Source organism: Pseudogymnoascus destructans (genome assembly GCF_001641265.1).
Source record: "Pseudogymnoascus destructans isolate 20631-21 unplaced genomic scaffold scaffold_15, whole genome shotgun sequence".
Taxonomy (NCBI): domain Eukaryota; kingdom Fungi; phylum Ascomycota; class Leotiomycetes; order Thelebolales; family Thelebolaceae; genus Pseudogymnoascus; species Pseudogymnoascus destructans.
Genome location: NW_020167534.1, coordinates 1058511 through 1069933, shown reverse-complemented (window position 1 = coordinate 1069933; position 11423 = coordinate 1058511). Strand labels below are relative to the sequence as shown.

At 49.3% G+C, this 11423-nt stretch overlaps 4 protein-coding genes across 4 annotated transcripts; 3 read left to right on the top strand and 1 right to left on the bottom strand.

The window, feature by feature from the left end:
- Positions 1 to 211: 211 nt before the first annotated feature.
- Positions 212 to 4780, top strand: VC83_04855 (uncharacterized protein; the record flags this gene model as incomplete). The annotated part of the gene is made up of 3 exons (XM_024468483.1): positions 212 to 301; positions 362 to 1043; positions 1095 to 4780. The coding sequence occupies 3 exons, from the start codon at positions 212 to 214 to the stop codon at positions 4778 to 4780; spliced, it is 4458 nt and encodes a 1485-aa protein (XP_024322876.1).
- A 918-nt stretch (positions 4781 to 5698) lies between these two features.
- Positions 5699 to 6882, top strand: VC83_04854 (uncharacterized protein; the record flags this gene model as incomplete). Its single annotated transcript, XM_024468482.1, has 3 exons — positions 5699 to 6111; positions 6160 to 6745; positions 6805 to 6882. The coding sequence occupies 3 exons, from the start codon at positions 5699 to 5701 to the stop codon at positions 6880 to 6882; spliced, it is 1077 nt and encodes a 358-aa protein (XP_024322875.1).
- A 749-nt stretch (positions 6883 to 7631) lies between these two features.
- Positions 7632 to 8991, top strand: YDJ1 (Type I HSP40 co-chaperone; the record flags this gene model as incomplete). Its single annotated transcript, XM_024468481.1, has 4 exons — positions 7632 to 7637; positions 7682 to 7751; positions 7807 to 8616; positions 8672 to 8991. The coding sequence occupies 4 exons, from the start codon at positions 7632 to 7634 to the stop codon at positions 8989 to 8991; spliced, it is 1206 nt and encodes a 401-aa protein (XP_024322870.1).
- Positions 8992 to 9234: 243 nt separating this feature from the next.
- TRM82 (tRNA (guanine-N(7)-)-methyltransferase non-catalytic subunit trm82) lies at positions 9235 to 10930 on the bottom strand (the record flags this gene model as incomplete). The annotated part of the gene is made up of 3 exons (XM_024468480.1): positions 9235 to 9601; positions 9657 to 10400; positions 10452 to 10930. 3 exons carry the CDS (start codon positions 10928 to 10930, stop codon positions 9235 to 9237), a joined length of 1590 nt encoding a protein of 529 aa, XP_024322869.1.
- Positions 10931 to 11423: the final 493 nt, after the last annotated feature.

Here is an 11423-nt window from a genome sequence, read left to right as displayed (position 1 = left end):
ATGAGATTCCGTTCCCAGCAAACCTCTGTACGTTGATGGGCGCGTTGCAACCTGAAATACACATACTATTCTTGAAAGGCCCATGACTTTCGTTGAAGCACTATTTGAAACCGCACCACATCGCGACCAAATGCTCAATTTGCCATCAAGCAATCGATATACAAGCACGGAATAGGATAACTTCTGTTGTACTTCGCGACCTGCGCGAACCATGGCTTTCAGCTTTGGAAATGCCAGCCAGACGGCCTCTGGGTCGGGGCAGGCCCAAACTGGGCCTGATCTCTTAGATATTCAGACAGAGGTACGCCGAGACCAAAGGACGCACCCCTCATTTTGACTTATAAATATGCTGACGAAATAGGCATTGGGCTTCTTAGCTATTGCAGGGGAAGCCAAATTACAGCTGCTTCCGTCGCCATGGCCGAGCACGAACCTGCCTCCACCTACCTCATCCCTCATGAGTATCGCTCCGAAAAAAGGGCTTGTTGCCGCTGCAGGACCAGATTGTGTTATATTAGCGACGACAGAGTCAATACGAAAAGCATACGAAGGACCACTGATAGGCGAAAGTCACACTCGCCCATTTCAGGCGCAGTTAACACTTCCGATGCCTATGAGGCTCTCTCAGGTGACGTTTACAGCTGACGAAACGTACCTGGTGTTGTCTGCTGAGGTTGGAGGAGGCTTGGCTGTCTACGAGGTCCAAAATCTTATGAACGGTTCCCAGACGTCCTCTTTTGAAATGTCTACAAACTCGGCCCCCCTTCGAGCGGCAGTTCCAAACCCAACACCCGAAAAGGGTGAACTCCTAGCCATCGTTACCATGGACGGTAAACTCATGGTAGCAAATTTGAAAGAAAGGAATTTTATATCCGGCGCTACTGGCCAGATCCTTAAGGAAGGTGTAAGCTGCATCTCCTGGAGCGCCAAAGGCAAGCAGCTGGTCGCCGGCCTTATTGATGGCTCGGCTTTTCAAATGACTCCCGATGGTGTGGCTAAAGCCCAAATTCCTAGGCCGCCAGGTGTTGACCCCGGCTACCACGGTATGCAATGATCGAATCTTTTGGAGCGCGCGATTCTAACCTTACTGGCAGTCTCTTCTATCACATGGCTAGAAAATGACGTCTTCATGATGGTCCATAATCAGTCGAATATCGACGCCAACAATGCGTCCACTTCTGTATTCCATCTTGTAACTCGGCTACCAAAGTCAACGGAGCACATTTTTCAGAAATTGGCCGATCCAGCCCCAAACTTTGGTTTGAACCGGAGCCCGCCTTATCATTTCTTACTACGCCTTAGAGACTTCCCTCCGAACCTTCGAGATCTTATTATTGTGTCGTCCACCGCGTCTACGGATATTGGGCTTTTCACAAGATCTGCGGTTCCTTTAGTTTCAGACAAGCCCGCTGATAAGGTAACTGATGTCTTCACTATGACTGAGATGTCGGATGATTCTCGGCGAGCACAGTTGCCTGTAAACGAGGCAATGGAAGACACATCGCCCATAGGAGCGATTCTAGATCTATCTTCTAGAGAGAGTGTTCCCAGACCCATTCCAAGTGATGAAATGGACGAGTCTCGAACGCCTTTGCCCGCTTTGCTCGTATTGAATAACGAAGGGGTTTTGGCTTCGTGGTGGGTCGTATATTCGGAATCTGTTCGCCAAGGAACTTCATATCCTGGTTTGGTTGCAGCGGCCGCGTCCCAACCCGGTGGTGCCATGCAGCCTCTTCCATCCAGCCAAAATGCACCCTCCGTACCAGGTTTTAACCAGACATTTGGCTCCCCATCAAATGTAGGGAGTGCATTTGGCGCCACAAACAAACCCGCATCATCCTTTGGTAGTGGAACCGCATTCGGGGGTCAGTCTAATAAACCGTCGGGTTGGCCTAGCACGTCTTCCGGCCCGGTAGCTACAACTGGAGCTGCCTTCGGAGCACCTTCCTTTGGCACGCCAGCCACGCCAGCTTTTGGTGGCCCAAAATTTGGCACCCCTACCTTTGGGAACGCGGTATCACCGGCTGCGGGAGGTGTTGCTTTTGGTAATTCTGCACTTCCAGGCAGCCGACCTTCTCCGTGGAGCGCGGCAGGATCAGGAGCGCCAGCAACCACGTTTGGTCAACCCTCAGGTCTCGGAGTGGCAGGAACAACAGGCTTGGGTAATGCAAAGCCATCTGGCTCTGTGTTTGGGTCAGGCGGCGGTTCAGTTGCTCCTGCTACTGGTGGTTTTGCTTCGTTCGCTAGCAATGGCGGGTTCGCAGCTGTGGGCACATCACAGAAAGACCAGGGAAATATATTTGCAACTAAATCGGAATCTACAAGCTTCTCATTGTCGCCGAAGACAGTTGATAACACATCCAGCTTTGGCTTCAATGGTGGAACTCCAGCTGCCCCACTTGCAGGCACCTTTGGTTCCCAGGGTTTCACTTTAGGGTCGGCCTTCAAACCCGATAGCTCTCGCAAAGACGATAGCCAAGGGACTGAGAAAGCTGGAAGTGCTCCATTCTTTGGCGGCGGATTCGGAAAGGCTCTGGGAGAGCCCCAGGTATCACCTATCGTTTCTAGTCCTGAAGCAACTATGGATGATACCACTGATCTGGGGCAGGAGCCAACTGTTGTTCCAAAAGACACTGTTACGGAACCAATTATTAAAACAGAGGAAGGCCTCCTGGGGACTGGATCCGCCATAACCACCCCTAAAGTTCAGTTCCCGACACCACAACCAAAAGCTATTGGCCTTGGGGGGCCAGCGGCTAAACCGATCAACACTGCGGCGCCAAATGTGCAGATCCCAAGCTCGACTAACTTTAGCTTCGGGCTTCCAGTCGGAACTACAGAATCGAAAGACACTGCCAGCCATACCAGGGAATCTGCATCCGTTTCTGCATATATTGCAGACGCGAAGCCAAAATTACAATCGAGTGACGATGTTAGCCAAAATCTACCCGACCTGACCAAGGCAGAACGCCCTTCTGTTGTTGCTCCCCAAGTGAGCCAACGGGTTAGCGACGCCCATGTTCCGGGCAAAGGTCAACTTGATGCACCTCTGCCACCTGATTTCATCAACCTGCCAAAGCCGTCTGCTACCCAGACACTCAATCTAGACAAGCCACAACAAAGCAAAAACCTATCGTTCCAAGCAGATTTTGCCCCCCTGCTCCATGTGCCGTTTAGCCCAGGAGAGGGCCCAGGTTCTGATTATTCTGATGTCGGGGATCAAAGTTATAGTGACGACGAAGAAAAGAGTGGCCAAGAAAGTGCGAACGAAATTGCCAATGCCGACGGGAATACACCAGGTCTAACCCCCGAAAGTTCTTTTAACAAGCCCAATTATGCAAATCGTGGAAACGCAGCATTTTCCACTGGCCCTCTGAGTGGCCACCAACCACCCTCTAGATCACTTTTTAGAGAAATTGGAAACCGCAATACTCCTGTTTTGGCGCCGCCTAAACCAGGAAGTCCACGATCGCCAAGCCCTATTCGCTCGTCTGTCCCAACCAGGCTTCTTGGTAGGCCGGACGCGTCTCGATCAGTTAGTGCCCCTATTGCAGCATCAAAGCTTTTGGGTGCCCGAGCGGCGCCCATCTCTAGCAATGCTTTTGGGAAGGCCGGTGAATACGGAGAAGAAGAAGCGAGACGACGCACGGAAGCGTCCAAGAAGAAAGAAGCTGAAGAATCCCAAGCCTTGGTGGACATCGAAGATGACAGGATGCAGGACTTTCTCAGCAGAGACGTAGAGGGCACAACAAGGCTTGATGAGTTTGTCGCACATCAGGACTATGTTGGCGGCGCAGACAAAGATAGCATACCGTTCCAAGTTGAAGCTGTCTACCGTGATATTAATTCCATGATAGACACACTGGGTATAAACTCACACACAGTGAGAAGCTTCACCAAGGGGCATACTGAGCACTACAAAGACGCCGGTCGAGAAAGAGCCGACTTGGAAGGAGATGAGACATGGTGCCTCGGAGAAATCGAAAATCTATCTAGCATCATCGAGAAAGACTTGTCGAGGGAGCTTCAACAAGGCTGTATTAAGGATGTTGACAGCAAGCTTCAACTTTGTTCCAATTTCGTCAAGGAATTAGTTAAGTTACGAACTCGCACCGAGGACGCCCTGATAGTTATCACTTCCAGTCGCGATCAAGATCACATCAACATCAACAGGTCTCAGCCATTAACAGCTGAGCAAATCGCACAACAACACGACCTTCGGAAAGATTTGGCACATTTCCAGAAGCTCCTTGGTGACGCCGAGGAGCAACTTATTATGCTTAGAGCTAATATATCATCATTTATCGGCTCTGGTGGGAAATCGGGCCCGGGTCCAACTACCGAGGCCGTTATGAGGACGATTGTGAAGATGACAGCGATGGCAGAGAAACGCAGTGGTGATGTGGATGTCATAGAAAACCAAATGCGCAGGCTGCGGTTCAGCTCGGTTACCAGCAATGACCGTAACAGCCCCGAAGGCTCTCCATTCGCGAGCCCAACAAAGTCTGCAATGCGCCATAGTACGACTTTCGCCAAATCTGGACGTCCATACACGCCAGACGGCACTAAAAAGGGGTCCCGCGCCCTACATATGTCATTATCATCGTCTACACGGTCGCAAAATCAGCCGACACCGCCACGAAAGAAACTTGAGGGGTTCACAGAAGAAGATAAATCAACTATCAAATGCTCCTTCTCAAGAAAAAGGGAGGTTACCGATAAGTTCAAGGTGGCGTTGGAAAGGTCCAAAACCAAAGTCCGTCCGATAGAAGATGAATGATGTCTTGCGATTATGTACAGAATGAAAATTAGCCTTTACGAAGCGCTCTCTGTCTCTAGACTTTGGAGTTCTTCCTAAATGTAGCCTCAGGCTGTAATGATTTGGGACCAGACACATTCGAATAATGTTTATCGGGGAATATCAGAATGTCATAAATACTGTATAAACATTTCCAAGTTAACTTTTGGCGGTTCTTATTGGCTGCTGACTAATGTTCGTGAATTGCAACGCCTCGTTTCCCCGATGCTTACGGGCGTAACAACGCCTCCTGTGCCTGCTATATGATCCTAATCCAACATCAAGGAACCAAAGTCTATTTTCGCACGCAGCCTTATTTCGGGGCTTTGATACGAAACCAAGTCTATTTCAACAAGAAAATTCTAGCTTAAACTTGTTAGCGCGTTCATGCGTCCATCTCGTTTCGTTTACTCCGACGATTAAACCATTCACAATCTCATTCTGGATATGGATCCATATCCTCCGTGGCAAAATGGTCCACCCGAAAATCAACTAACGGGCCACCCTTCTCCTGCATATGGAATATTAAGGCTCCCGGCGCTTAGTTCTACTCTAATTCTACAGGTGGCCCTAGTCCTAGCCCTGTAGCTACTGCTCTCCCAGAAACTCGTGTTAGGCGGCGGAACCGCATCTTGTTTGGAATGCCGCCGACGGAAGCTCAAATGTGATAAACCTGGAACCAACTCCGCTCGCCGTTGTGGACGCCGTATACGAGGATGACGCCGACGATGATCTCCTCGATCTTGGTATTCAAATAGGGTGGATGAGAATTACAGAGAGAATTGGAGGCTTCTTTCGACCGCGCCTCGCTCAGGAACTGGCGTATTCCCTGTATGATACGTCGAAGCCGTCCCTCTCGCCAGACAATATCAATACTTCCCCCAAACCTACCAATACCTGATGCCTAGTCCGGCATACATTGCGCCAGTTTCGGGGTTTGTTTTTGGTCATGCTGACAGTGGCTCTTCTCTCATTGACTACCTGCCTACGCGGCTAGCAGCGGATCGCTTGGTTAAACAATATTATACAGCCGTTCACCCTGTCGCGCAATTGCTCTACTATCCCAGCTTTGAGAAGGAATATGAGAATTTTTGGGAAGATATTTCGCTCGGAATTGAACCTCCTACTTCGGTGCAGGCAATCGTATTTGCTGCAGGGGCGGTCAGTATGAGCGAAATGGTTATTTTGAGAGATTTCGGTGTGCCTAAGTACCGGTTAATCAATAACTTCAAGTCACAGAGACAGCGCTTAGCAAGTCTCACTTTCTACGCACTACGAAGGTCGAAACCTTGCAGGCATTTGTTATGTACCTTGTGAGTAAATGGACGTGTCAGTTCCTAATTTCTTTCTAACAGCATCAGACCCAACTGTGCCGCGCAGAAACATCACGCAATTCGTATGGCTGAATGCATGGGCCTCCACCGAGATGGCGAGACATATGGGTTGAACCCCATCGAGACCCAAGTTCGACGACTGATCTGGTATCAGTTGTGTGGCGAGAACCTGGACCGCATTTGGCATTGCCTGGACTACGTTTTCGAAACCGATCCTTCTGAGCCGCGGGACATGAAAGCTGGCAAGGTTCTCTGCGAACTACAAGAGAAGACTACGGTGTATCAACAGTTCCGCAAGATGCGTGCATCACCGGCAATGCTCAAGCACGATGGGCAACGGCCCCCACGGCGAGTTGATAGAAATATAAATTCAGGCGCATCGTCCGTCAGTGCACAACATGGGGATGCAGCGGGCATAGAACCCACTTTGATCGGCAAAGTGCCTGTGCCTGATGTTGTTTTTGCTGGGGTTTCCAACGGTGAGGCTCTTTGGGCACTTCCTAGTTATGGGAGTCCTGCGGGGAGTAGTGACTCGGGGGGTGTTCCAGGCCAAGCCAACCCTGTTCAAATGCTGAATACAAAGATGGAATATTCGATGCCCGAAATTGACTGGGTAAGCGTCCGAGGGCAGTTAACATGCTCATTCACTCTTGCTGACTCTGTGTTACCCAGGATGCGATTGATATCTTGTTTCCACCGAATGAATCGGGTGAAATGATGCAACAGGAGTTGATGGAGTATACAGGATAGGTGGTGACGATAGCAAAGGTCACAGATAGTATAGTATTTACTGGAAACTCGGAGTACTCTATCTGCAGGATTCAGAGATAGATAGAGATTATAGCTAATATAGTATTGATTGCTCTTCATATTCTCATCCTCATCGCATCGTTGTTGCTCTCCTTGCCTTCTTTGCGTGGTCCGATTTGTTCCGCCTCTTGCCTAGCTTTTCCACCCCGCCACCCGCGCGGCACCGCCACACAGTCTATCCGATTCTCTGGATTTCCATTAGGCTTAGCTTTAACCATGCAAAGGTCCCTTTGAGTAAAGAAATCCAACTCAAAGTTGCGCTTAGCCTCCTCCACCTTTTCACTTGGAGCCTTTTTTCAGCCTCGACATTCATTTTATTCCACCTTCATCCTCTCCCCTCCCCACCATCAAACGCCCCCTCTTCAAAAAAAAACATCCCCAAATCTTCGACCGCTCAATAAGCCCTTCTACCCATATTCAAACCCCCCGGGCGCCATAAAAAGTTTTATCGGCCCATCATAATAAGATAAGCTGTGCATCAAGCACATTAAACAAACAGCTCGTTCAACCATCATAGCCATAACCTTGCGTGCCGGACACCACACCTGGACCGCTCGTGCCAATCGACTGTAGCGCCATCGCTGTTTGCGTTTCAATACCTCGCCTTCACCCGATATATCCGATCTTATTGTGACTACGGTCTCACCGAACCAACATGGCGAAAGATACCAAATTTTACGATCTGCTTAATGCAAGTCTTCCACATCGGACTCTGGAGCCACTACTAACTTTGCTTTAGGTCTCTCCAACATGCACTGAGGCGGAACTGAAGAAGGCATATAAGGTTGGAGCCTTAAAACACCATCCAGGTAAAAGGCGAAATTCACCACTCAATAGCCTCCACCAGCTGACGTTGCCGTACAGATAAGAATGCACACAACCCAGATGCAGCCGACAAATTCAAAGATCTCTCTCACGCCTACGAGATACTTTCTGACCCCCAGAAGAGACAAATCTATGACCAATATGGAGAGGAGGGTCTCGAGGGAGGTGGCGGAGGAGGCGGCATGAACGCCGAGGACCTCTTTTCTCAATTCTTCGGTGGTGGTGGTGGTATGTTTGGCGGTGGAATGGGCCAGCGTGGGCCACCGAAAGCCCGCACCATCCACCACGTTCACAAAGTATCTCTAGAGGATATTTACCGGGGCAAAGTTTCGAAGTTGGCACTGCAGAAATCGGTGATTTGCTCCAAGTGCGATGGCAGAGGCGGCAAAGAGGGTGCTGTCAAGAAGTGTACTGGCTGTGACGGGCACGGCATGAAGACTATGATGCGCCAAATGGGTCCCATGATACAGCGATTCCAAACTGTCTGCCCGGATTGTAACGGAGAGGGAGAAATCATTCGCGAGAAGGACAAGTGCAAGCAATGCAATGGCAAGAAGACCGTTGTAGAAAGGAAGGTTCTTCACGTTCACGTTGACAGAGGTGTTCAGAGCGGCCACAAGATCGAGTTCCGGGGCGAAGGTGACCAAACACCAGGCGTTCAACCAGGAGATGTTGTGTTTGAAATTGAACAGAAGCCGCATGCAAGATTTCAACGCAAGGGCGACGACATATTTTACTCTGCAGAAATCGATCTCGTCACAGCTCTGGCTGGCGGAAACATCTTCGTCGAGCATCTGGACGAGAGATGGCTCAGTGTTGATATTCTGCCCGGAGAAGTTATAAGCCCAGGTAAGCTTACAGCGGATTCCCACGTCAGAGTAGTTGGATCTTACTAACTGCGCAGGCTCCGTCAAAATGGTACGCGGCCAGGGCATGCCTTCACATCGTCACCACGACTTCGGCAATCTTTACATCCAGTTCGACGTCAAATTCCCCGAGAAGAATTGGACCGCCAACCACGCTGAATTCGATGCCCTCAAGTCTATTCTGCCGCCGACAGTCCAGCCGGTCTTGCCACCTGCGGAGACGATGACAGAGGCAGTTGATTTGGAGGACGTAGATGCAGGCCAGCAAGCACGAGCTGCTGGCCATGGCATGATGGATGATGATGATGAGGACGGACACCCTGCTGGTGCTGAAAGAGTCCAATGTGCATCTCAGTAATCGACAACTAGACCACTTGGCAGATATGGAATCACAGCAATGATGCTTCCCCTTAGGTTCTACAGGCCTTACTTTATGGGCACATTGTGATTAGCTCTGAACATTGCATTCGGGCAATCGCTGATCGCTTCGAAGCGTGATATAGACAAATCATGAAGAGTAGTAGGCATGAACCAGTTAACAATTAGCTTTGGTATTGCACCTTGGTCCATAAGTCTACGAATTGAAATTGTGCGTATTTGCTTATTCCCATCCTGCACGCTTCCGCAGGTTTCCCAGATTGTAGAGAACATTCCACCAGTCAACATTTGCCGCCGGCATTGTTTGGTGATCAACACCAGTAATATCAACCTTTCCAAAGTGGGAAGTCACCACAGTCCAATCCTTGCCATCGGATTTGATGACCTTCAAGGGCTCTTCCGCCCCTGTCGTTTTCACGTCTCTGAGTTGAACTACCGAACCGGGACAATGCCACAGGTCAACCGAAACAATCAAAGTATTGTTTTGTACGCTTGTAGCCATGGCCAAAGGATTTCCGTTGAGAGGCAAAGTTTGATAATGCGAAAGGATGCCAGCCGGGGATAATACGAAGAAGAACAACGCTGGGACACTATAACCAATTAGACACAAGGCATCCAAGTCAGCTACACGCAATCAACACTTACCCCTCACACATTACAACAACACTGCCAGAATTGCTGTTTGGATCTTGCTGCAGATGCTTTATGCCCGAGACTATGACCTTCGGCGAGTGGGAGTCATCATTGGCCCCAATACCAACGCCACACCCTTCACCAGAGAATCCGCGTAGTATAAGCTCCACATGGGATGATATATTTACCTTTTGGAGCAGATCCCCTGAAAGCCAATCCCAAACAAATAAATCATCGTCGCCTCCACCTGAGATCAGGAGGCGACGATCGGATTTTGGAAGGCATAGCCTGCTCACAAACTCGCTGTGCCCCAGACAATAGGCTTCGATTATATGCGAATGCGGAATTCCTCGAGACACACGTATATGTTCATCCCTATCAGCAGTGATAATATAATTGCGCCCACATTCCTCAACGAGTGCAATATCTGTCAACATTGAAACATGTCCAAGTAATAACTGTTGTCCGAAATTGGCTTCGACTTTGTCTGCCTTGGCTAGATTCTGCTTCAGCTGGTTCTGGAGTGCTCTGCGATTCCGTGCAGAGTGAACTGTAAGATCATTCGCGGAGGACACAAATTGCTTGGGTTTTTCGGATAAATTCTCATCCTCAACTAAGGGTGCTGTCGTGGCGTCCTGTCCTTCAGGTAAATCCATAAGTAAGGGAAGTGAATAGACATCTCCAAATTTGTCAGCACAGATGATCGCAGAGCCCGATGGCGATAGTGTAACAGCGCAAGGCCTTTTTGGCATAGACCTGAAAGTGAATAAGCCCCGAGCCTTAATTTCAACAAGCTAGAGACCTTACCTCTCGGATATTTGTTGCAGATGGCCGCCGTCGTGCCGAAGGACTCGAATTGTCTTGTCCTCTCCCGTTACTATTATTATATATTTTCCATCATTCGATGACGTCAATGCAACAATATTAGGATATATAGAGGTCTTTGTAGTTGTTCTCTGCGAGCATGCTCTTGGTTTCTCGCCTTTTGGCGCCCTGCCAACGGAAGAGGATTCCTCGTTGCTCGGATCCGACAGTTTCCTCCTTTTGGGTGGCTGATTGGAATCTGATCCTGTAGCTTCTATTGAAAGGGCAGCGGAGCCTTGTAACCCATCTTCATCGTTTGTAGGTTCGGATTGAGTGGCTAGGGCAGTTTTATTCAGTTGGTCCGGGCATGCCCATGATGAGATCTGAGACCCATTGCAGAGATTGAAGGTTTGCAACGTGTGAGCACTTGCAGCAATAACAAACTCTCCGATAACTTCAATACACTGGTATGCAGCGTACATATTTCGAATTTAAGGAGGGTCGTGAGTTTTCAAAACTTGACGTAAAGCTAGAAGTATAATTCCTCGTTATGAGCACCATCAATCTACATTTATTTTTTGGCGATAAGTAAAATCGTGGTTTAGGTGCCAGCCACACTATGATTGGCTGAAATCGTCGTCGTTGCTTCTTCATCTTTGAGCACCGACAGACAACATTCCTCCTCCAGAGAGCCACCCCACGACAACAACGCAGTATCTATTGTCAATTAAAAGCGACGAGCTGAACCTCTGCATCGACTGCCACTTCCTACTATACCATTACGCTGGCTGTGGCTCTGTGGCTCGAATTGAACGTTCCAATCCGCTATCTCGAAACAACACAGATTTCGCGCCAACTGGATCCTATCCAATGACCTTGTAAGATCTGGATCAACTATATGTTGCTGGGGCGGACACCCTGCTGCACAGCAGTGAAGCGAAAGCTACGAGTCCCATCGGAAGAGATATGGATCAC